Source organism: Triturus cristatus, chromosome 4_1, assembly GCF_964204655.1.
Source record: "Triturus cristatus chromosome 4_1, aTriCri1.1, whole genome shotgun sequence".
In the NCBI taxonomy this organism is placed as follows: domain Eukaryota; kingdom Metazoa; phylum Chordata; class Amphibia; order Caudata; family Salamandridae; genus Triturus; species Triturus cristatus.
The window spans coordinates 216386063-216413134 of record NC_140585.1 but is presented as its reverse complement, the minus strand read 5'-3'; the positions used below and the strand labels follow the sequence as shown (position 1 = coordinate 216413134).

The window sequence follows — 27072 nt, the reverse complement described above, 5'->3', positions numbered from 1 at the left end:
TGTCTGGCATTCTGGCACAGTCCTCTTTCTTTTAGTAGGTGGTTTTCTCTTCTGCTGTGTCACTTAACTTGTTTCCTTTCTTTCTAATTTTATTTAATAGCGTATCTTCATTAAAAAAAAAATGCAGAATGTTCCGGCACTTCCATTTTTTCTCTCTTCTCCAGGTGTACCTCCTATACTCTGGCAAAAGTGGAAGAAGGTATTTAACCACTATGCTCAGTGCTGAGAGAAAAACTTCCCTTCTCATGCACTGTTTAAGTCCTGAGGGCCAGGAGGTTTTTGAACACCTGCCAGATCTTGCTGATAGTGACACTGCATCTCTTAATGAGTATGAAATTTGTATTAAAAAATCTTATGGCAAAAAGACAACCCTTCTCTATAAGAAGTTATAACCATCGCTAAGAGCCATGAGCACTCGAAAGCGTGTGTTGATATCATAAAGAAAGAATCTTCTTTTGAGAAAAACGATCACTCTGATGTCAAAATTGTTATGGATAAGTATGTTAAATCTAAAAATGTTTTAGAACAAAAGCAATCCAGTCAACCTCAGAAATTCACTTAGCATAATCAAAGACCTCCTTTTCATAGTCAGAAATCTTGGAATTTCAAACAATTTCAAGGCAAGTGTTAAAGGTGTGGTGACTGGTCACATGGCTGATTTTAAAAACTGCCCAGGTTGGGAAATAATTTGCAAAGTTTGAGATAAGAATGGTCATGTTTCAAAATGTTGTAGGTCAGGTAAAGGTCACAAGTCTGTCAAAGAAGTTGATGTCTATGATGATGATACTGAAGAAGTAATTATTTGTCAGGTTATTGGGAATAAGCCTGATGGCCCTTATGAGGATGTTTTAGTCAATGATGCATCGGTCAAAATGCTGTTCGACTCTGGGGCCAAAATTACACTTGTTCCCAAAGGGTTTTATGAGGGTAATTTACAAGATAAAGTTGTTCTCAAAAAACCTGACATCAGACCTAAGGGGTATGGTGGTGTCACTATTGACCTACTTGGTTACTATTCGGGGTCAATAAATTGTAAGGGAAGAGTGATCTCTGGTAAAATGTATGTGTCAATGAAAGGTGACACTTATAAGTTGGCTTCACCAAAGGAATCTGCATGTGTTTCTTGACCCCAACGAAGATCCACAGGTCTGTCTGAAAGAGTTACCTCCTGTTAGAGTGGTTGACTGTTTGGTTAATGATTTGATCAAAGATTTTCCTGCTGTGTTTGCGAGCAAACTAGGATGTTTCAAGTATTATGTGCACCAAATAAGGCTTATAGAGAATTCTATTCCCAAGGTTGCCAAAATTAGGAGTGTTCCTCTCTTAGTAAGGGAAAGCATGAAGAGTGACCTGGACAAACTTCTTGCAAAGGGTATCATCCAAGAGGTTGAGGCAACAGAGTGGGTCTCTCCGGTTGTAATGACACGCAAGGCAAATAGGGAGGCCCGACTCTGTGTGGACTTGATGGAACTCAACAGAGCGGTGGTCGTTGATCACTATCCACTACCCAACATTGCTGCAATGTTGTACTCCCTTGAAGGTGCAAGCATTTTTCCTCTCTGGATTTAACCTCTGCTTACCAACAGGTTAGGCCCCATGGTTCTTCTCAAGATTACACAACTTTTGCTACGCCCTTTGGTACATTTACATTTCTGAGAATGCCCTTTGGGCTGATTTCAGCTGCATACATTTTTCAAAGAGTAATGGAGGGCATTTTTAAAGATTTAAACATTTTTGGAGCTGATTTGGAACAGCATGATTTGAGGTTTGAGAGCAGTTTTGGCAAAGTTACAAAGTGCTGGCCTCACCCTTCGTGTTGACAAGTGCAAATTCAACATAAAAGAGATTGAGTACCTTGGACATATTGTGTCAGGAGAAGGAATCAAACCTAAGAAAACTGTTGCTGATAATATCCTCAACTGGCGTTCACCATCTAGTAAGGATGAACTTATTAAGTTTCTGGTCATGGCCAAGTTCTATTATAAATTCATTCCAAATTTTGCAGGCAAAACCTTATCCCTAAGGTTGTTATGGAAGAAAGGCTGTGAATTCGAGTTGTTGAAAGATTGTGAAAGAGAATTCATTGGTATTAAGAATGACCTCAATAATGCACCATGTCTGAGTAGTTTTCACCCTGCCAAATCCTCTTTTCTTATGAACGATGCAAGCTCGACTGGTCTAGGGGCAGTTTTGTTACAAAAAGTAGATGGAGTGGAGAAAACCATTTTGTTCATCTCAAGGCCTCTAAGAGGTGCGGAATGCAATTACTTTGTTGTTGAGAAGGAGGTGTGTTCTGGGCGGTGCAAAAGTTAAGGAAATGTTTTTGGGGTAAAAGGTTTAAGATTCTCTCTGATCATAAGCCTCTCAAAGACGTTTTTATGAAGAAAGGCATAGATTTTGTCTCTCATCACATTCCCTAGTGGGTGGTAGCTCTTCAAGTATTTGATTTTGAACTGTCATACTTACCTGGTTCCAACAATGTTCTTACTGATTGTCTTTTGAGACTTGGCAGTATTGACGATGACGCAATTGATGAAATTGAATACTTTGCTGGAGAGGATCTGGAAGAAGATGTGCATGTGTGTTTGATTAGCGGAGGTGTTGCTTCGGAAAGTGAATGGAAGGAACATCTTCTCAGTGAAGTAATTTTACAGAAGGTGATCACCATGGTGAAAAATGGGAGGTGCAAAAAGAAAACTGTAATAATCTGCTGAAAGGTTTTTGGCATGTCAACGAAGATTTGTCTGTTTTAGATGGTGTACCTATGCATGGTAGTAAGCTAATTCCACCTCTTGCCTTAAGAGAGAAATTGGTTGAAAGTGCCCATGCCTCACACATGGGGATAGCCAAGACCAAGGAGAGAATTAAGGAAGCAAACTGGTGGCCCACCATGGACGTTTTTGTAGAGAGACTGGTGCGGGAATGTGCTGAGTGTGTTAATTGTGATAAGTCCATCAAGTGTAGAACACAACCAATGGTTGTTAGAGAACGGGCAACTGCTCCTTGGTCAGATATTTCCTTGGTCATTTTAGGTCCGGTGAAGTTGAGATCGCAAGATCGCTATGTCATTATTTGAATTGATTTGTTTTCACGGTGGCCGGAAATCAAGATTGTGAACTCTGTTGAGTCTACTGTTGTTGTAGAGTTCTTAGATGAGCTTTATGACCGTAAAGGCTTACCACAAACTGTTTTGTCTGACAATGGTGTTCAATTCACCTCTCGCATGGTGGAAGATTTTTTGCCTACTAGAGGAATTAAACACAAGATGTTTGCTCTTTATCATCCACAAAGTAATGGTGTGGTTGAGAGGTTTATCAAGGTGCTTAAAGAAGCAATGCAACAAGCAAGATCTTGTGGTGGTTGCTGGGAGGTTGCTGTTGAGAAAAAAGTGAGAAGATATTGCTTAACTCCCCATTCCTCTACCGGTGTGGCTCCCTTTCGTCTCTTTAAAGGTAGAGTGGTGAATGTGGAAGTGGTTCCGTCTTGGGTTTCTTCTAAAAGAATTAGTTACAATTTAAGAAAAGCTGTGAAGAGTAAGATTGTTGAAATTAGTGACTGGGTCAAGATCAGGTTACCTAAGAAAACCTCTGGTTTTTCAAAATACATTGAGCCAATTCAGGTAATCAAAGTGTTTAAAAATGCCATAAAAACGAGTGATCACGGAATTTGGAATTTGGCCAGAGTGGCAAAGTGCAGCTCAACACCTGCCTGTCTTACCACAAGTTCCTCTTCACGGTCAGATGAACAAGAATCTGTGGGGTTCAGAGAGGAGTTAAAGGCTGCTGCGTTTGAAGCGGGTTCCTCTTCGTTTTCAAGATTGAGGTATATAATGTATTGGTGTCATTGTTACTTAATTATTTCTGTGTCATTCATTTTATCTTATGTTATTTTTGCAGTTGCTCTGCTGTTAGTTTATGAAGGGGTAGGTGATGTGTTGTTCTGCACCTTGTTTGCAAGCCACAGATTCAAGAACATGGAATGTGGTGAAGGTTGACTAGCACTGCTTGAACTGAGTAGGCAGTTACTCCTGACTAGCTGCTGGATGGAGTCTCTATACTTGTGTCCACACAAACAAAACCCTCTCTCTCCAACTACAAGAGTCTGAATCATCATTTATGAAGGACTAACTTCCACAGGAAAGTTTGAAGAATTTCTCTTTCCAAGTGTCCAATGCAAGGCTTTTGTGTGCACAATAGCCCTCCACAGCAGAAGAGCACTAACTGTTTTCTGCATGGTATGTCCATTCAATACTATTTTCACTGTTAAGGAGGGATATATGCAACATAATCTGCTACAAAAGTATTAATTCTTACTCAAAAATGACAACCTGGATGGCTGCAAAAACATTTTCTCATCTTCACACGCCAAGCAGATATAGTGAGTGCTCACTGCTAACTGCAAGGCCATTGCAAGTGTGGCAATGATGCTCCAGCGGGTAACTTCCGGTGCCTAAATGAAACTGAGAAAACCTTTCAATTGTTTTTTTATTACTCACCACTGGTCAGCATCTTCCAGTAGCCCTAGCTCTTCACCCAGTCGATGTTTTCATACAGGGACTCTGGTGTCTCCTCTAGTTCCTTGTTCGTGATGCCCATCTCTTCAGACTGATTGACTGGATAGAGATTGGAAAGCAAGAGCTTTGATATTCTATTTAGAAGAATTTGCTGCACATTGAAAAAATGTAAGCAACATTTTTGATTCCCAACAAAATAAATAGGTTGCCTACATACTCGTATTTTTTAAATCATCCTAATTTGCCCGGTTCAAATCAGTAGACAATAAACAATGGCAACATACCACTATTCTCACTGCCTTTCCATGGGATCTATCTGCAGATTGACAACTCTCTATGATAGCTTGCATGCTCACTAAGCTTTCATAGGCCATTGGATTACTTCTGCATTGAATTTCCTTTTCGGAAACAACACATCAAGGATCCTGGATATTTATATATCTATCACTCGGATGCTTCAGACTGAGTTGCTTTGCATTTTTATGTATTTACTGATAACGTTGCCAATGGCACATGATCTTCAAAACAGTGTGTTCCACGCCCCCAAAAACAGTATAGATATTATGAACAAAAATGGCCACTGCATACAAGAAAAGCAATACCTAAGAGGTAACATGATATAGACAAATAAGCCTGGTCAACTGCATAATAAAAATAAGTTCCTAGCTCCTATTAAGTAAGGCTGTGTACAACCGAGTGGATCTCCAACCTGAAGTACATAGGGGCATATTATCCAGCCAGGCGATAAAATTATCGCCGCTTTAGCGGCAGAAAACTGCCGCTAAAACGGCAATAATGGGCTTGATAATATGCTCTATGGAATTCCAATTGAAGCCAGAGCATATTATCAAGGCCATTATCGCCGTTTTAGCGGCAGTTTTCTGCCGCTAAAGCGGCGATAATGTTATCGCCTGGCTTGATAATATGCCCCTTAATTAGAAAACGTACAGAATACAGAGATACAGTTTGTTTTGCATTTCTCAGAATTTAAATTACTATTTAATCATCTAATATCTAGAAAGTGCCTTTACAGTAAACTATGGAAATTTCCCTGAAAATCTACAGGATACATTTAATAGGGAATTCACTGAGGAAAGGTCTCCAGTTTGCTATGGTAAAAGTGACAACCAATTCCAGGCTTCTGAAGTAAACAAAGAAATGATACATTAAAGCAAGTATCAATCCTATTCTTCCTCTACATTCAGGAAGCAGAAACATAGGCCAGCATCCTTGAAAGGGCAGTTCCTAAGGCTTCTCCATTCCCCTATACTGTAATGAATGGAATTAACCTATCAAACGAAGAATCCCATTTGACATCCTCCGCTCACCACAGCACGCTGCAGTCGTGTTGCTACCCCCACTGTCTGATGCTCCGCACTCATCTCGGACACTCCACCAGCTGACCCCAGAAATGACTGCAGTTGAGACCACGAGGACCCCCATCCATTCACTTAGCTCAGGTTTCTTCAATGCTCGCGGTGTGTCTTCTTCTTGGTACTCCAAGTTCTGATAACTAACACAGCTTGGCTGCCAGAAAACATTTAGCACGAAAGCCATAGCTAAACCTCAGCTGAGAACAAAAAGAGGAAAATGTGCGCTCATGCAGCTCCCAGGAAACCACCATCTTGTGAGCAGCATTTGTAAACTGCCGGCCTTCTAAGATCTTAGTTGCGTTTGTTGAAGTGTAATATTGAAAAAGGAGCATGCAATACCTAATGATTTAGCCTCACTTGACATTGTAGCTAAAATGTCTTGACATTGTTTTTGTGGAGAGAGAGGCAGAAGATAGCATAAAAAGGACGTGGTGTACCCATCATTCGTGTGACATTGTAATTCGGGAGTGCTCATGCACAGTTAATGGCTGAAAAGATGGAGACTTAAACAGTTCCAAGATGTCCGGCTGTTTCTCCAGATGCATGTGCACGCAATGGCATCCATTTTGAAATGTGTTATGGCCAGTGCTTGAAATGGAATAATAGAAGTGCAGGTACTATGTACTAGAGTACCTCCTTGTTTCTCAGAAGTGATGGTACCCTTCAAATAAAAGTATTACATTTCTCTAGAGAGGTGCCAGCACTCTCCCTCTCAAAATACAAAAAAGTGCACTTACTCAGTACCGGACAGTACTGGCCCATTTAAAGCACTGTTTATGGCAAACACTATTCCCAGGTAACTGCCCGTGTGTGGAGACAAATACACACGCGTGGGCTGGCCCTTTAGAATACTGCTTTTACTGATGAAAAATGACGGCTGAAGGGCTCTGAGCAGAATAATCTGCACACATACCAACATCAAAATCTAGAATGTAAAATAAAACTTTGTAAATTGGTGAATGCTCAATTTTCGAAAGGATTTTTGTATAGCATCCTTAGACTCTCTCTTCCTGGCTCTCTCCTCCTGGATGATCTCTAGCGCAAATGTTCTTCTCATTCTAATTCTGCACTCGTGTCTACTCGGAGATAAGTGAGAGAGGTGAGTCTCCATGCAAATTACACATGTTGCAATTAGGAAAAGTTAAGTGAGTTTAAAATATTCAATAATTTAACAGTTGTGATTATTAGGGCAAGACTTCTCTAAAACTTACTTAACGAGTTAGTTCATCATGAATGGCGTCCCTTGGAAGTGGCTGAGTCTGCAAGACCGACGAGGGAGCTCACCAAAACAAGCACTGGCATAACCAATAGGTTTCGCCTTTGGGACCTTATAAGTGTTTAGCCATGCAACAGTTGATGTTGTTGAAGGAAGGATATTGTGCTGCATAACTAAATACTTATAAGGCCCCAAAGGCGAGACCTATTGGCTATGCCAATGCTTGTTTAGTAATGATTAGCAGCTGAAGTCTGGCAGAAAATAGCTCAGTAAAGATGTAGGGTTTAGCAGCAGTAATTGTCACCACTGATTTATATAGCACCTACTGCCGCTGATGAGGTGGTGAAGTGCCCTGCAGCCAGTTGCACACTACTGCGGAACCCAAAATTTGTTGTTAACAGTTAGTAGGTTGGCAATAAGTGTTTTTCCCCCTCTCACTTTAGTTGTGTTAGGTTTGTGCTCTTGATTTCTTCTGTCTTTAGTAGAGTTTAGAATAGGGTTAGAATTATGGAAATGGTATTGAAAGGGGAAGTAGTAAGTTGTTTTTGTAAGTAGTGGTTGTGAGTGCGTGTCAGCTGGGTGACATGGCTAAAAAAATGGAAGGGATGTTTGAGAAGGATGTTTGGGAGTTCATATTCAGAAAGGTTCGGAATGAGACAGAGAGGGGGTATGAATAAGTATAAAGGGAGTATAAATATATGTATTTATTTGTAACAAAACTGAAATTCATGTAAATATACATAGACATGACACTTGTTAAAGTTGTATTCGCTGGAGTAAACTCCTCTAAATAAATACCCATTTGTACATAGGAGCAGTAAAATGTACATGCTCTTATGTACACATTTATATTGTGGTGAAGTATGTATTTTTTTTTAAATAACTAAAGTGTCATGTCCTTATAAGTTAAAGTTTTAGTAGCAGGAATGACCCCCTCTGTAAATGCACCTATATGTACATAGAAGCAGCAATTTGGAAATGGCCTTATATAAAGATATACCCTTTGGTGTAATATGCTTTTCTCCCTTATATAAATGTATCTGCGTACAACAGGAAGAATAGTTCAATTTACAATGACACTTGTATAATGACAACCTCATCTCGGTATTGCTCGGGGATGTCTGCTGTCACTCAGGAGACCACTCTGAAGTTGTTGAACAACCGCAGGTCGGCAAGACATAAGATGAATTATGCGAGTGAGTTGGCAGTGTTTGTGTCTATAATTGACCCGTGCTAGGGCCTACACAAGAAAAAAACAGCTGCCCCCAGTGCTTAATTTGTAAAATTTGAAGTGCAGGTGCTCAAATCTTTGTCAGAGGCCACACCTACTTTTTCTTTGGCTCCACCCACTTCCCCCACTGGCTCCACCCACTTCTGCTATTAGCTCCACCCATATCCTCAACAGGCACTGCGAAAAGTCAGATGAATTTCAGCAAGGGAGCCTGCCTTCCTCATAGTAAGGTTATGATAGGAGGTTCCCCTGCCCTGTGAACATTTTCAAAAAGATTAAATCAAAAGTGCATTTAAAGCACAATTTTGGAATAAATTAGATAAAATCACTAATGCATTGGACAATTCCAGTGCTCCATGTGCTAATTTGGGGAAAGGAAAATACTGGGGTAGGGTATGCCCTTTTTAATAGAGTCTATGAGATCAAAGATACAATGTTTACATAGCTTATGTGACAAAATAAACCAAAATGTTGTGAAAACAAACACTAGTCAAATCAGAACAGATAAGCTGAATAAAATCATGAAATACACTTGAATGAGTCACTGTCACTTCCAGTGGCCGAAGGGGTTTGGGATTCATAAATAGCAGAGTTAAAGCGATTACTTTTAGAGAAACAATTAAAAAAGATGATTAACAATTGGGCTTGCTACAATAACTTACTCCCTGGCATGGAGCTATATGTGCCCATCCATCCATTCACTCATCCATCCAGCTATTTACCCTTTCACCCATCCAGCCATCCTTTCACTTACTCATCCATCCATCCACCCAGTCACTCATCCTTCCACCCATCCACCCTTTCAGTCATCCATCCATCCTCCGTTTCTCTCTCCATCGACCCTTTCACTTAGCCATCCTTCCATCCACCCACCCATCCATCTACTCATCCACTCATGAATCCATCCATTGACCCTATCACTCATCCATCCTTTCTCTCATGCATTTATCCTTTCACTCCATCATTCATCTATTCATCCTTTTGTCCATCTACCCTCCCTTTAACTCATCTATCCTTACATCCACCCTTTCACTCATCCGTCCATCCATTCACCCTTGCACTTTTCAATTCATCAATACATCCATCATTTCACTCATCCATCCACCCACTCACTCATCATCCACCTTTTCACTAATCCATCCTTTCACTCATCCATCCACCCTTTTACACATCCAGCTACCCTTCCACCCATACATCCAGCTATTTACCTTTTCTCTCATCCATCCTTCCACTCACTCATTAATCCATCCTTCCTCTCTCATTATCTATCTATTCAATCTTTCATTCATCCATTCACTAATTCATCCAGCCATCCACCCGTCCCTTCACTTACTCACTCGCTCACCTTTTGATATTAATTTTGAGCTGAGCCTTTTTGAGAAGAGGCCCATCAAGAACTTCACCCTCGCTGCAGGAGCCATTCCAGGACTGGGACAGAAGCCACCCAGGGGGGACAGGAGCCATCACAGGAGGGGGGGACATGAACCACCACATGGGGGGACAGGAGCCATCACGGGGGGCAGGAGCCAGCACAGGGGTGGGCATGCAGTATTCTAATATCATCTTGGTCTCTTCCAGGGTGGGGTAGGGCTCCTCACCCCCTCCTGGACAAGACAACGAGAAGACAGGCTCTCTTTCCAAAATGTTAGTTTTGCCATCCCCCACTGTGATGTACAGTACTTAAAGGAGATACTCCAAGAGAACTGATTTAACTGATTGTCCTCCATACTTTGTTAATCAGTGTGGGTGCCATTGTGCCATTTCTTTATTTTATTACATTATAGACTGCACGATTGAAGAACCGAGGTTTGCTTACAATTTAGTGACAGTAATTAAGCTCTGTGAAGAGAACCACGTGCTGCCTCAGTGTAATCAAAACCATCGTGTTATTTAATCACACTAGGAACAGGCATATAAATGCATAAAGTAAATCACACTATTTACAAATGTGCAGGGTGCCACGGGGAAGGGGAGGGAGTGAAGAATTGGGTAGGGTAGTGGAATAAGTGACTTAGACAAGTTCAAAGCAATGGTACAAATCAATTGTTGGGCACCTTAGTGTCGTGCCAAATATTCAAGAGTCATTCATTGACAAAATCAAATATTATTGCCAGGAGGCCATATACAAGTGAAAGTTCACAGTGCTCGACGCACTATTGAGGGTACTGGCATGATGGGATGTCGACGTTTCGACCCCTCTTCAAAGGTAGGTAGGTTAAATCCTTACAGGTGGGGTCTTCCTCAGGACAAAGAGGATGGTGAACCGGGGAAGGTAGGCACCTATGCAAAGATATGGGTGGGAGTTAAAAAAGGAATAGTGCCAAGCGGAAATTCAACTGTAGGACTGGATAATGATATGACTGCCGTAATTACCAGAAAAAGGGAGGACATCAAGTCAGTGACAGCTTGGCATCTGGGCACAGAAGGCTCAAAAAGTCAGGTGGGAGTGAAAGTCACCTAAAAATTAATTTAAAAGCGACAGTAAGGTCAACAATACAGTTGGTTTTAAAAGCGGGAGGTGGGTGATGACTCCAAATAAATCTAAACTCACGTGTATTTTTTGAAAAAAGGGAGGAATAGAATACTCCATCAAAAACACACCGCTGTGTAATCGGTATGTAGGGTGAGACGAATCACCGAGGAAACAGCCTCTAAAAACAAATGGAGAAAGCGTTCTATAAATGAGTGAAACAATAGGTGGTCCTACAATAGAGAAATACAGAGCTAACAGGACCAGGTCACCCACATTATCATCCGTATACTAAGATGTCAGAAAGCGGGACTAACAAGTCCAGTCAAATAGCAAAACTGAGAAAATGTATAATTAATGAGTCGAATCCAGCAGGAATAGCTTATACCCAAAAAGTAAACAAAAAGGCGATTAATCGTGTTGTGCCCGAGGACTAATTAACCGGACTGAAGTTTGACCAGAAGCACGTACAGGTGAAAAACCATAGCAATAATGAATAAGGCAAAAAATGACTATGAGTGAAACGGGGGACTAAACATATGGACAGGGACAAAAATCTGGGTCAAATTAATCAAAGTAAACGGAGTGTCTTCCAAATAGTTCCCTTACCTTGAGACGGCGTGCAAGACTGAACTCGCTCGACTCTACCGGCTAACTGAGGACGCGGAGCGGCTCCCAGATAAGGAGAACGCTGGAACCGCGTGACGTTAAACCGGGTGCAGCAGCAGGATGCTGCCAATAACTGGAGAATAGAAGAAAGACCATTCGAGTAGTTCAAATGCGAGGTTAGAAGATAGAAGGTGGGTAAATGAAATCCCGGACAAAATAAATAGAGTAAATAGGATAATGTCAGATTAAATGTGTTAATGAATATCATTTAATAGAATGCAAGACTGAAAGGGCCTCGTCGGGGCCCGGGGGATCAAACTAATCAACGGATTGGGGTTGAGATGGTGAAATATGCACGTAGGGGATCACGTAAAAGTAATGAGAAAGGATCTCATTGATTTACAAACGATTGTGCACTTTTGGATTGCAAAATTACATATAATAAAGAGCATACAGTAAAACTCGTGATCAATTGAGAAAACACATAAATGAAATGACTGTTATACAATGAATGCATTGGTTCGAAGCGTCTCAAGGTTGAAAAATGACACATTAAACCGGCACAGCATATTAATGAAAAAGGCAACCAATGGTTGTTAAAACAGACATATGAGCTCATATCGGTCAACATTTTCAGTTGAGGATGCAAGAGAAATAGAAGGTGATTACATTGAAAAAAGGCGTCAATTGGTCATGTCGATACATGTGAATGGATACAAGCTTGCTGGATATGACAAAGTATGGTTCCAGTGGGAAAAGAACAATCAAAAAATGCATGTGCATAATACGTACATTGGTCAAAAAAGGCTCATGGTCAACATCATACAATGTCTCAGAAATAACGTTAACCACAGGTTAGAAAACGGGCTGGGGAGAACAGAGCAAAAAAGAACCTTGTTCATGAGCTACCGAGGGTAGCTAATTGGGCATTACTCGGGTCTTGCTCATTTAAACCAGTTAGAATCGTGTCAAAGCGGATCATCATTTTTGACTCTCTAATAAGCAGGATAGAGGATATATTACCTCCCCGAGGTCCCAGTTCTGTCTTTTCCAAAACAATCCATTTCATTTCTTCGGGGTGGTGTCCCAGTTGGTGATAGTGATCGACTAAGGGTGCACCTGTCACATTACATCTGATTCGACTTTGGTGTTGAAGGATTCTGGCCTTGACTTTCTGCTGTGTCTGGCCAATATATAGTCGGTCACATGGACACAGGATCCCATAGATGACGTTGCTAGAATTGCAGTTGGTATGTGATTGTAATGTAATGGTCTGATGCTTGTATTCAAATTTCTTTGATTGCATAGTTGTGGGGCATGCTTTACACGAACCACACTTGAAGTGACCTATGATTGGTGGTAAACTCCAGAGTGACCGAATCGTTGGTTCAACCGGGTCCTCAAGGAAGGAATGCACCACATGGTCCTTAATGCTCATTGCTTTCTTAAAAGAATGCATCGGTGGGTCAGGTTGGTCAATCTCCGTGGATATAATGTTCCAGTGTTTATTGATGATCTTTTTCACTGCATTACTGCGTGTGGAGAATGTTGTAACACATATCATTTTGTTATTTTGACGTGATGTATTGGGATGTTTGGGTGAGAGCAGAGTGTCCCGTGGGTTGTACCATGCCCTCTTCCGGGCCCTCTTAACCAGGCGTTTTGGGTAACCTCTTAGTATTAACCTGGCTGTTAGGTTCTCAGATTCTGTAGTGTAGTCCGATCGTTTCGTGCAGTTCCTGCGGATCCGCAGGAACTGTCCCACTGGGAGATTGTCGCGCAAGCCGCGCGGGTGGTGGCTACTGTATCTCAGTAGCGAATTTCTTTCTGTTGGCTTCCTATATAGGGTAGTAAGAAGTTTATCATCTTCGTGGAAGATTTTTAAATCGAGGAAGGGTATCTCCTGATTACTGGACTGCATGGTGAACTGAATGTTAGGGTCGCACTGGTTTAGCCATTGGTGGAACAAATTGAGTTGGATAGTCTCACCATTCCAAATCATCAATATATCGTCAATATATCTCTTCCAAGTGTTGACATGTGCCAAAAAGGGATTGTTGGTGAGGACGAACCGCTTCTCAAAGTTATCCATATATAGGATCGCTAGATCTGGAGCGAAGGCAGCCCCCATCGCGACTCCTTTTGTTTGTACATAGTACTTTCCTTGGAAGTAAAAGAAATTCTTTTGCATAGCGATGGTCAGGAGAGCTATGATAAAATCTGTAGGTACCCTTGTTGGTGCTGGTCTTAGATCCAATACTTCCCGCATAACTGCCAGTGCAGGCTCCTGCGGAATGCTGGTGTATAGCGAGACTATGTCACAGGTGACAAGTAACTGCTCACATGGGTTGAAAGGTTGTTGATCAATCATTGCAATAACTTGCATGGTGTCTCGAAGGTATGTTTCTGTTTCTTCTGCCAATGGTTTCAAGAAAATGTCTATGTACTTGCATAGGGGTTCCAAAAGTGATCCGCAGCCAGATACTATAGGGCGACCTGGTGGATGTAGGATATCCTTATGTATCTTGGGTAACGTATAGATGGTAGGTAGTCGTGGATGTTGTTGATTCAGATAGTCGTATTCCAATTTACTTAGAAAACCACAGTTTAAAGCGTCCAGAGTTATTAAATGGATTTCCTCCATCAGGTCCTTCGTTGGATCAGACCTCAACAGAGAGTAACTGACACCGTCTTGTAATTGCCGTAGAATCTCCGATTTGTATGCAGTCGTATCTTGCACCACTATAGCCCCGCCCTTGTCGGCAGACTTGATCACAATATCTTTGTTATTTCGGAGGGTTTGGAGAGCCGCTTTCTCAGACTTACTGGTATTCGGTATGGTGTGTTTGTATGTTGAAAGTAAAGTACCAACATCGTTCAGAACCATGCTCTCGTAAGCCAAAATCCTGCTACTCATAGCATTGGCAGGTGGAAAAAACTTCGATGGAGGCCTTAATCCAGTGACCGACTTGGGTAGACTGTCTTCCTTATTTTTAAAAAAATACCTGAGACGGATCTTACGAAAAAACCCTTGGAGTTCAGTTTTAAGGTTGAATGAGTTCGGATGGGCAGTTGGGACGAAAGACAAGCCCTTGCAAAGTACCGCCTGTTCGTCAGCGTTGAGGTTATATGCAGAGATGTTAACCACCGGACTGTCGCTGGGCTCTACCATCTGTAGACTTTGCGCCTCGTCGATATCTCTCCGTGGTTCTCTTGCTGGAATCGAACTTGTTTCGGGGTTGTCCCTCGGCCTCTGTCCCAGTTGGCAACCCCGAAACAAGTTCGATTCCAGCAAGAGAACCACGGAGAGATATCGACGAGGCGCAAAGTCTACAGATGGTAGAGCCCAGCGACAGTCCGGTGGTTAACATCTCTGCATATAACCTCAACGCTGACGAACAGGCGGTACTTTGCAAGGGCTTGTCTTTCGTCCCAACTGCCCATCCGAACTCATTCAACCTTAAAACTGAACTCCAAGGGTTTTTTCGTAAGATCCGTCTCAGGTATTTTTTTAAAAATAAGGAAGACAGTCTACCCAAGTCGGTCACTGGATTAAGGCCTCCATCGAAGTTTTTTCCACCTGCCAATGCTATGAGTAGCAGGATTTTGGCTTACGAGAGCATGGTTCTGAACGATGTTGGTACTTTACTTTCAACATACAAACACACCATACCGAATACCAGTAAGTCTGAGAAAGCGGCTCTCCAAACCCTCCGAAATAACAAAGATATTGTGATCAAGTCTGCCGACAAGGGCGGGGCTATAGTGGTGCAAGATACGACTGCATACAAATCGGAGATTCTACGGCAATTACAAGACGGTGTCAGTTACTCTCTGTTGAGGTCTGATCCAACGAAGGACCTGATGGAGGAAATCCATTTAATAACTCTGGACGCTTTAAACTGTGGTTTTCTAAGTAAATTGGAATACGACTATCTGAATCAACAACATCCACGACTACCTACCATCTATACGTTACCCAAGATACATAAGGATATCCTACATCCACCAGGTCGCCCTATAGTATCTGGCTGCGGATCACTTTTGGAACCCCTATGCAAGTACATAGACATTTTCTTGAAACCATTGGCAGAAGAAACAGAAACATACCTTCGAGACACCATGCAAGTTATTGCAATGATTGATCAACAACCTTTCAACCCATGTGAGCAGTTACTTGTCACCTGTGACATAGTCTCGCTATACACCAGCATTCCGCAGGAGCCTGCACTGGCAGTTATGCGGGAAGTATTGGATCTAAGACCAGCACCAACAAGGGTACCTACAGATTTTATCATAGCTCTCCTGACCATCGCTATGCAAAAGAATTTCTTTTACTTCCAAGGAAAGTACTATGTACAAACAAAAGGAGTCGCGATGGGGGCTGCCTTCGCTCCAGATCTAGCGATCCTATATATGGATAACTTTGAGAAGCGGTTCGTCCTCACCAACAATCCCTTTTTGGCACATGTCAACACTTGGAAGAGATATATTGACGATATATTGATGATTTGGAATGGTGAGACTATCCAACTCAATTTGTTCCACCAATGGCTAAACCAGTGCGACCCTAACATTCAGTTCACCATGCAGTCCAGTAATCAGGAGATACCCTTCCTCGATTTAAAAATCTTCCACGAAGATGATAAACTTCTTACTACCCTATATAGGAAGCCAACGGAAAGAAATTCGCTACTGAGATACAGTAGCCACCACCCGCGCGGCTTGCGCGACAATCTCCCAGTGGGACAGTTCCTGCGGATCCGCAGGAACTGCACGAAACGATCGGACTACACTACAGAATCTGAGAACCTAACAGCCAGGTTAATACTAAGAGGTTACCCAAAACGCCTGGTTAAGAGGGCCCGGAAGAGGGCATGGTACAACCCACGGGACACTCTGCTCTCACCCAAACATCCCAATACATCACGTCAAAATAACAAAATGATATGTGTTACAACATTCTCCACACGCAGTAATGCAGTGAAAAAGATCATCAATAAACACTGGAACATTATATCCACGGAGATTGACCAACCTGACCCACCGATGCATTCTTTTAAGAAAGCAATGAGCATTAAGGACCATGTGGTGCATTCCTTCCTTGAGGACCCGGTTGAACCAACGATTCGGTCACTCTGGAGTTTACCACCAATCATAGGTCACTTCAAGTGTGGTTCGTGTAAAGCATGCCCCACAACTATGCAATCAAAGAAATTTGAATACAAGCATCAGACCATTACATTACAATCACATACCAACTGCAATTCTAGCAACGTCATCTATGGGATCCTGTGTCCATGTGACCGACTATATATTGGCCAGACACAGCAGAAAGTCAAGGCCAGAATCCTTCAACACCAAAGTCGAATCAGATGTAATGTGACAGGTGCACCCTTAGTCGATCACTATCACCAACTGGGACACCACCCCGAAGAAATGAAATGGATTGTTTTGGAAAAGACAGAACTGGGACCTCGGGGAGGTAATATATCCTCTATCCTGCTTATTAGAGAGTCAAAAATGATGATCCGCTTTGACACGATTCTAACTGGTTTAAATGAGCAAGACCCGAGTAATGCCCAATTAGCTACCCTCGGTAGCTCATGAACAAGGTTCTTTTTTGCTCTGTTCTCCCCAGCCCGTTTTCTAACCTGTGGTTAACGTTATTTCTGAGACATTGTATGATGTTGACCATGAGCCTTTTTTGACCAATGTACGTATTATGCACATGCATTTTTTGATTGTTCTTTTCCCACTGGAACCATACTTTGTCATATCCAGCAAGCTTGTATCCATTCACATGTATCGACATGACCAATTGACGCCTTTTTTCAATGTAATCACCTTCTATTTCTCTTGCATCCTCAACTGAAAATGTTGACCGATATGAGCTCATATGTCTGTTTTAACAACCATTGGTTGCCTTTTTCATTAATATGCTGTGCCGGTTTAATGTGTCATTTTTCAACCTTGAGACGCTTCGAACCAATGCATTCATTGTATAACAGTCATTTCATTTATGTGTTTTCTCAATTGATCACGAGTTTTACTGTATGCTCTTTATTATATGTAATTTTGCAATCCAAAAGTGCACAATCGTTTGTAAATCAATGAGATCCTTTCTCATTACTTTTACGTGATCCCCTACGTGCATATTTCACCATCTCAACCCCAATCCGTTGATTAGTTTGATCCCCCGGGCCCCGACGAGGCCCTTTCAGTCTTGCATTCTATTAAATGATATTCATTAACACATTTAATCTGACATTATCCTATTTACTCTATTTATTTTGTCCGGGATTTCATTTACCCACCTTCTATCTTCTAACCTCGCATTTGAACTACTCGAATGGTCTTTCTTCTATTCTCCAGTTATTGGCAGCATCCTGCTGCTGCACCCGGTTTAACGTCACGCGGTTCCAGCGTTCTCCTTATCTGGGAGCCGCTCCGCGTCCTCAGTTAGCCGGTAGAGTCGAGCGAGTTCAGTCTTGCACGCCGTCTCAAGGTAAGGGAACTATTTGGAAGACACTCCGTTTACTTTGATTAATTTGACCCAGATTTTTGTCCCTGTCCATATGTTTAGTCCCCCGTTTCACTCATAGTCATTTTTTGCCTTATTCATTATTGCTATGGTTTTTCACCTGTACGTGCTTCTGGTCAAACTTCAGTCCGGTTAATTAGTCCTCGGGCACAACACGATTAATCGCCTTTTTGTTTACTTTTTGGGTATAAGCTATTCCTGCTGGATTCGACTCATTAATTATACATTTTCTCAGTTTTGCTATTTGACTGGACTTGTTAGTCCCGCTTTCTGACATCTTAGTATACGGATGATAATGTGGGTGACCTGGTCCTGTTAGCTCTGTATTTCTCTATTGTAGGACCACCTATTGTTTCACTCATTTATAGAACGCTTTCTCCATTTGTTTTTAGAGGCTGTTTCCTCGGTGATTCGTCTCACCCTACATACCGATTACACAGCGGTGTGTTTTTGATGGAGTATTCTATTCCTCCCTTTTTTCAAAAAATACACGTGAGTTTAGATTTATTTGGAGTCATCACCCACCTCCCGCTTTTAAAACCAACTGTATTGTTGACCTTACTGTCGCTTTTAAATTAATTTTTAGGTGACTTTCACTCCCACCTGACTTTTTGAGCCTTCTGTGCCCAGATGCCAAGCTGTCACTGACTTGATGTCCTCCCTTTTTCTGGTAATTACGGCAGTCATATCATTATCCAGTCCTACAGTTGAATTTCCGCTTGGCACTATTCCTTTTTTAACTCCCACCCATATCTTTGCATAGGTGCCTACCTTCCCCGGTTCACCATCCTCTTTGTCCTGAGGAAGACCCCACCTGTAAGGATTTAACCTACCTACCTTTGAAGAGGGGTCGAAACGTCGACATCCCATCATGCCAGTACCCTCAATAGTGCGTCGAGCACTGTGAACTTTCACTTGTATATGGCCTCCTGGCAATAATATTTGATTTTGTCAATGAATGACTCTTGAATATTTGGCACGACACTAAGGTGCCCAACAATTGATTTGTACCATTGCTTTGAACTTGTCTAAGTCACTTATTCCACTACCCTACCCAATTCTTCACTCCCTCCCCTTCCCCGTGGCACCCTGCACATTTGTAAATAGTGTGATTTACTTTATGCATTTATATGCCTGTTCCTAGTGTGATTAAATAACACGATGGTTTTGTCTTAAAATTGTTGCAATTTTTCCTTTTGTTGATCTCTATCAATCTTTATGTATACTCTGGGACCACTTCTATTCCACTGTTTGTTACCCAGGTCCCAGTGATTATTGGGTTTGCCCTTAGTTCTAACGCTCAGTGTAATCAAGGCAGTTCTAGGATGTATGGGGCCCTGGGCAGAAAGGGAATGTGTGAAGCCCCTCTAAGTTGCAGAGACATGACGCATTCAGGGCTGTTTACATCTGAATAGATGCCCCTGCTCCTGAAGCTGCAGCCCCTCACTCTGTCACCTTCAAGCACCTCTTAGTAGCTCATCAAGGGCTGAAGGTGTGAGGGTTGCCATCCCGCTGTGCCTCTCCAATGCTGCTGGGTATCTGAGCGTTGGTACGACATCGGAGTCTGTTACACCCGGCCTCAACAGCATCGGAGTCAAGAAGGGAGGTGGGTGGAAGCTGTGCCGGCTTGAGGGTGGTGCGACTGGTTAAAATTACAGACAAATGGCGTCCGTTAAATAATCCTTCACGGACAACGGACAGACGGCCGAAATTACAGACTGTCCGTGAAATTTACGGACGGTTGGTCACCCTATCCGCAAACCGGCTGGGACTCGGAGTAGACAGGATGATGGGAATGGGACAGCCGGGCGCCGGAGACAGTGGCGGGGATCAGTAACTTGAGTGAGTGGGACGTGGGTGGCCGTGGCACTCGTGAGGACTAGTCTAGGACTCTCTCTCTGTGCAAATTTGCACTGCCGGCTGCTGCGCAGATTTATTAACTGTCTCTTTCGCTTATTGATTAGGGCTTAGGCCTGCTAGGAGGCCCTGTCTCACTCTCACCTGGTGCAGCCACTGTTGCCAGACCATGGCTAACTGGCTCAGTCACAACGTCGTCCGGCCGGGTCAATGACTCAGTATTAATTGTGAGTGTGTGTGAATGGTGAAGAACCAACACGAAGACTAGGTGCGGCAGCGCTATGCTGGGGCGTGGCACTGAATGCGTGGCATGCGCAATCAAACCACAATTTGAGAACATCTGCGCAGTGCGCACGCTGCCGCGTACAGCCCCCGCCCTGCGCCCCCAACCCCGAGGCCCGAGAACCAAAAAGCCCTGCCCAGTGTCCCGCGGCTCCGCCCGGCCGGCACCCACTGGGCCAGCGGGACCGTGCATCAACAATCGAGCCGCAAAATGAAGTGATTAAGTGAAGTGTCATACAGATACAGTCTTGAGACAGTGTCTCCGGAGTCCGTAGTTGGACGGGAAGTTAAACACTTGAGTTTTACCACTGCCAAGTGTCCCGAAGCATTAGCGAAGCAAGTAAGTTACTGTATAAATAATTACGTGCACCTGAGTGTGTAGACCCGGCCCTGATAATTAGGTGCCGGTGCTAAGCACCGGAAAGCACCGGCCCAAATTAAGCACTGGCTGCCCCTACCTGGCAGGTGGTTCAGTGGGATGAATGGTGGCCACTGAAACAAGTAGTGGTCTGCAGGTGATGCAATCGAATCTCGCCAGTGCCAGCCTAGCCTTTCATCCATCCGAGTTGAGTAAATAAAGTACCATTACATTGGGTGCCAGTAATATGTGTTATTTACAAAACCTAGAAATGACAAATTCGTAGTATGAAGCAGTACTTAAAAGCAGGATATTATGTTTCTCAGAAATCGATTTCATGAGTTTGTTAAAATAATGCTCAACCCCTATCACAGTCCGGCTTCTGTGCTGTGGGTGTGAGCCGCTGTAGCTGCTTCTCTCAAAATGTCTTTCTCTCTCTCTCTCTCTCTCTCTCTTCAGCTCAGGTACCTGACAATGACGAGCAGTTTGTGCCAGACTATCAGGCTGAAAATTGTAAGTACCCCATGACTCATCTCTCATGTGTGCCTCTGTGAAATGTTTTATTTAGACTTGAATTCGGGCCTCCATTGTGTTCGCTGTGCATTTTTATTTCTCAAGGACGTGAGACTTTCGTTTGCTGATGACGTGCACCTGAATAGATGCGTTTTGTGTTTGGTGGTCGTGAGTGGGAGCACAGAGACAACAGACTGGCTCCTCTGGAGGTGTGACCTGGGGTCCCATTTCCTCTGCTCATTGTTATTTGATGCAACTTCAGGGGAAGGGAGTGATTTTGAAGGGAAACCCCCCTCCCCGTGGCCTGCTCCCTTTCAGAGGGGTATTCAAAGTCAAAGGATGCAGCCGATATTAAGTGTCGCCCTCCAGGTTAGAGACGTCATAAAGAAAGATGCCGGAACATGACCCGGAAGTTATAAACTTTGTCTGGCTTCCTGTGAGAGAGTGTAGCGCGTGTTGTTGATTAGATGCTCCTTCGACCCTGTTGTGTCATGACTAACTGTGTTCAGCAGGATGAGGTCGCTAGCGTGAACTGGCGTGAGAAAGAAATGCCCTAAATGGCATCCTTGGTGTTGCCGTCTCTGCTGGCAGGGCTGGGGCTGTCGCCTACGCTCTCAGAGGCATGGGCATGAACTTCCTGAACAGGTAGCTTCCCAGCAGAACAGTGGATCTTTTTTAAAAAGTTAGGCCACCCTAAGAGAACATTATATTTTCAGGGAGCCGGCAGCTCTCAGCACAATGACGAAAAACATTCGACCCGTCAGCGTTGTTATCGTATCTTATTCAGGAGATAATGTATCCCTCTCGGAATGGTGAGAGGACATTAGATGAGAGTGTAGGGCAGGAAGACAGAACCAGAGGTAAAAAAAACAAGCATTGAAAGCGTGCGTCATCACGATCGCTATGAAAGCGAAAGTGATCGCGATGACGCACGAGTTTTCAAAGTGTTGCTGAAGGCTAGCGGTTCGCGCATGCATGGTCCGAGCCAGCGCTTCAACAGAACACATTTCTAAATGAATCAAGCTTAGACACAGACATGCCAACCCTCCCGATTCAGGCGGTGAGGTTCTGTAATTCTCGAGACTGACTCCATTTTATTGTGCCACCATTTTGTGTTGCCCTCACGTAGGCCTGTGAAGGTAACCTGGCGAACAAAGTGGCCTGGCCTTCTTAGTCTATGTATACATTAACTAGGTTTCTTTCTGACTCTGGAATGAACTGTAAGAAACTGACCTCTTCACCTGAAACTGACCTCGCAAAGCCAATTTCCCTGATCGATCTTTGTCTGAGATTGCCAATCAAGATACTGTACATGTAATCATGCCATGCCCTGCAGTGCCATCTAAATCAGATTAACCTTTGTGAACTATGTAATTATAATGTTTTGCCCATATCCTGCTAAAACCCCAAAGGCTACTCACCTGCTGACCCTCCAGATTTTCCATTTGTTTAGGAATGTAATTGGTACAACTCCCTTACATGCCTGGGGCAGGATAAAGAGTATATAAGACGTGAAGTAAGACCATTCTATGGACTACCTCATTTAGTTGCTACGGCTTCTGTGTGACGTAGTCACACTCATTTGAGTTTAATAAAAATGTTCTTTTATATTTCAGCTTCTGTGCCAAATTCTTTATTATTGGTTTGAATGGACTAAGTATCAGTGAGACCCCTGAGAAGGAAATCATATTTCTTCAAATGGCGCGGCCAACGTGGGCCTCATCAGAGAAGTGGCTATCTGTGGGAGTGATCTTGTCAGAAGACAGAAATCTACTGAGGAGGACAGGACAGGACTCTACTAAGGAGGTACTCTGTGCACGGAGATTCTGGGGATTCTTTGTCTCTGCAGCCCAGTATATTTCTGATCTTCCTGATTTTGATCCTCCACATGATGTCACCTCTGACTTAGAACATTTTTGGCGTGAGTATTTTAAAAAAAGACCGTTAGGTCATTTAGAACTTGGCAGTTAAAATTTGGACAACCATTTGTTTGGTAAAAGTCGTTATGCGGCTCTTACTGTTGTTTTTTGCCTTGGATTGGTAAGGTAGTTTAGTAACACTTACTATAGCTTTGGAATTTTGGAATTTGTGTTGGCCAACTTTGGATTTGTATAGGTTTGTATATGCGAATTGCAATTTGTGTAGGCAGGTAATGAGGAGATTTTTCTCTATCTGGTTTTGTTGAATGGTGCAACGTACGAAGAGTACCTTAAGCACTACTTTGATTATAATATTGCATATTCTGCAGTATTTTTGGCATGCCTGATTTCAAAGCTCACATTGAAGAATGTGTTGCTTTTTCTTGGTGTGATGTGAAGTAAATTAGCCGGCTCCCTTAGAGGGAATACCTAAATAGGTTTAGGTATAAAAACATATTTCTTCCTTGGTGATTCTGTATCCCCAGGGAATTAAAATATGGACATAATATATACAATGATCCTTTGTTTTGCGCAATCTTATGAATGGAGATATGCAGAGCGATTTTTGGTGTTCTGCCAGCCAAAGCTAGTGAATTGAGTGTATCTTGGCTTCTTGGAAATAAAGGTCTGTGGGGCTGTTTTTGCAGTCTTTTGGAACACCATTGAGAAGCGCTTCTTGTAAATATGACTTACAACTAGTATTTACAAATGGTTTGGTTTAAGTACAGTCTGTGGGCTGTCCTTTGTTTCTGTCTTGAGTATTGATCTGTTGGTTAAATGTGTGTTTAAATGTCTATGTGGTTTTCCCATTAGTGCAACTTCTGCAAGTAAATAGCGATGGCGCTATTTATGAAATAAATGACTAAAACGCGCTGTATTGTGTGTCCTGAGTGTTTGACCCCTTTCTGTTTATGTCTGAAATGAGCTAAATGTGTGTTTGTGGTTTTTTCTTGATGTTTTCAGTCTGTTAAGCAAATTGTCAGTTAATTAATTAAGTAGTAATTAAATAAAAATCCGGAAATGAACCATGTGATATGCTACAATAGCTATATGTTGCTATTTAATTTTTAGAGTAAGCAATTATGCATATGTACAAACTGTTAAATGCTTAAAAGATAACATTAAAATTCACATTCACTAGGAATAAAAAGGCATCAAAAACGAAATTGTGTGTTTTGTAGAAAAATAAACTTATAGTATTTTTTTACTTACATACATTGTATTAGATATTAACAGGCAAACACTTCAGCTGAAGTAAATCTTTGCTGAACTCAAACGCAACACGCATTGATATGTCAGAGTTTGAAAAAGACTGACACCGTGCTCATGTTATAACACTGAGAGACAAGCTTTTAGTGCCGCGGAACAAATAGCAGGTCACGAATAGACAGGAATGTTTACTCAAGCCAGGACTTCGCCCTCAGTTAAACTTTGCATTTCAGGCTGTTGTTTTAAAAAAGGTTCCAAAACTACGGTTCATTATTTTGTATTACAAGAAGACATTTCAATTAAGGGTTTCCTCTCTTTAAGCATTTTTATAAGCATATTCTTGGTTCTAATGTTAGAATAATTGTTCTTTTTTTTAAAAAAAAAGTGGCGCAAGAATTTGTCATGTTTCAAGTTAAGCTTCTGTGTTTAGGCTTATAAATAAATGCGTCTAAAATGATAGGCAAGGTATGCAGCTTGCTTTTATATATGGACCTATCCAAAATGATTGGGTTTATTAAAAATAATTATTAATTATGAAAAAGAATTATTAAAAATACGTGCTTCTAAATTCGTTTTTTAATATTTATAAAGCTTAATACTCATACTGTGACCTCCTTGCATTAAAATTTAATTTAAGTTGTGTTGAACCGCAAAAATGAGAACATTTGCATATGGAATTTCACTTGGCACTGGCGTAAAAAACTCATTTTTCTAAGGATTTACATGAGATATGTCTAATGTCCAATCTCTGCAATTTGTAAAGAACATTCTGAGGATGATTAATATGTAGCACAATTATAGGATATTTATTTTTAAGTGCCCCAGGTGTCAGTCGAAATTGGGTGAGGGCACTATTTAGGCAGCATTTGTTTTCATTTAGAGTAGCTTTTAAAGTGCCTTAGGCTTCAGTAAATGCATACATTTAGGTATAATACAAATTTGCAGGTTGTTCTCATTTGGGGTTGCTTTTAATGGCTCAGTGAGCCAATGTGCCCGGTGCAGAGGTTTGAGTTTAATATCAGGGTTGAAGGTTTTAACTCTAGCTGGACCTACTGAGACGTTCATCCATTTAAGGTCGATGAAATGAGTACCATTGCATAGGGTGGTAACAAGCATTTGTTCTAAAGCTGGTATGTTGTGTCGTTGTGTTCTGTGAATTATTCACAGTAGAGGTTTTTTGAGTCTGGGAATAGGAGTGGATTGTGGCCCCTAAAGGGAGTAATATATATGGTATGGGGTTTTGGATAGGGTTGGTTATTGCAAGTTAGAAAGAGTTAGGTAGGCTTTTTGTCTTTGACAGCTTCAGGGTGAAGAGAGAGAGGGCTGAGGAGAGGCAGATTTTGACCTTGAGGTCAGTAAGGTGGGGGTTAGCAGTATGTTGAAACAAGAGGAGTTTTTGTATGACTCCTTTGAAGAAAAAATGTTCATGTGTTTTTCACGTTTTTGCATTTTGTCCTTCTATGAATTGTTCCTGCTGGTCCTGTGTGTCAGAAGCGACACAGTAAGTTGTATTTGACAGCTGATCAACACTAACTGGTGACCAGTTGTCAAAAGGAGGGTGAGGAAAGTTAAAGAAAGTGTACTTTTAATTTTAAGTCTGACAAATTAAGCAGGCCCGAATATTGGGTTTTGGGCTGCATGAAGTGCGTGCGTCACCGCTCATTTACATGTGCTATTGTAATTTGTCTATGAAGTGCGTGCGTCACCGCTCATTTATATGTGCTATTGTAATTTGGCTATGCTTTCTGTGCTTGGTATACAGCAAGTATACCTGATGGCTTGGCATGTGTGTTTTTATTTTATGCACGTTTTTTTGTTTTTTGCGTTGTGTTTAGGCTTTTGCTTTTAATACTGTTACAAGCTCCCCTGTGTTGTGAGGGGCTGGTCATGACGATGCCCATCGCTACGCAACAGTTTGTTGGACTTGTTCTGGTTACTAAATTTCACAGATATGATATTTCATGCTGTGAATATGACAGACAACACTTCACCAGTGCATGTCTATTTGGCTATAATGGTATTGAAAAAAAAAAAAAGAGATATACAGGATTAAAAGTGTGTCACCTGCAGTTAGTCATGTTACTGCTCCTTCCTTTAAGGGACGAGCAGCCTAGATTGATGTTCCCTGATTAGACCCTAAGGATGAACTATAAATCTGTGGCTCTTGCTAAAGGTGACCTAACTTTCCTTATGATATTGCACTTCTACATGTAGTCATAAGAGACACCAAGAGTTTCTTATTTGCTGTCCTGAGTAGCAGGATTGGGATTTTAAGTGGGTATAGTGCCCCCTCCGGACAGGTGACTAGGGAAAGGAAAAATTGTAGATCAGACACCAGAGACCAGAGAATTATTAGACTAGGGTGACAGGTATTCTCAGTGATCATGAGGAGATATTGTTTAGCCTGTGTATTGCATGGTGCACTTGCTGCACAATTATTAAAGGGAGGTATCTGCATGCCCCTGATAATTTGTATCATGCGTTTCCCCTTTTGAGGTGTTCTAGATAAGGAATGTAGGAACACACAGATGTAGTAATTTAAGAGATGTTTATCCCATTAGAAAATCATGAAATGAATATTTGTAAATCCATAAGGGACTAGCCTATCAGTAAAACTGGTGCCACTATGAACCACGTCCAGTTTTACTAATGATACCAGAATGTTTAATTGATTGGTTATTGAATTTGCCTTTTGGATTCCCCTCCTTTATAACTGTCCTACCTCATGAGCACTTTCTTTTTTTCACACTCCCCTTGGAGCAACCTCTTTCTCTATTAGGAGCGTTTAATATGGTGATCTGTTCTAAAAGTCTCTTAGTTTTCTCTGGTCTGTATCATACCCTGTTCTCCTCAGGTTTTGAGCTGATCATGCATCTAAACTGACACATTTTCACTCTGACTCCTGCAGTCTCGCATTTTGGTGGGTCAGCACTGATTACAGCTCAGGCTACTGCTGCCATACCTTTTTGATGGTGAAC

At 42.0% G+C, this 27072-nt stretch overlaps 1 protein-coding gene across 1 annotated transcript in view; it reads right to left on the bottom strand.

Moving 5' to 3' along the window:
- Positions 1-27072, bottom strand: part of LOC146854098 (CD5 antigen-like) — a 116761-nt gene that overhangs the window by 8417 nt on the left and 81272 nt on the right. Inside the window, exon 7 of the mRNA XM_085650507.1 lies at positions 4496-4612. Coding sequence (XP_085506633.1) covers positions 4521-4612 — 92 coding nt within the window. The 3' untranslated portion in view covers positions 4496-4520. The remainder of the gene's footprint in view (positions 1-4495; positions 4613-27072) is intronic.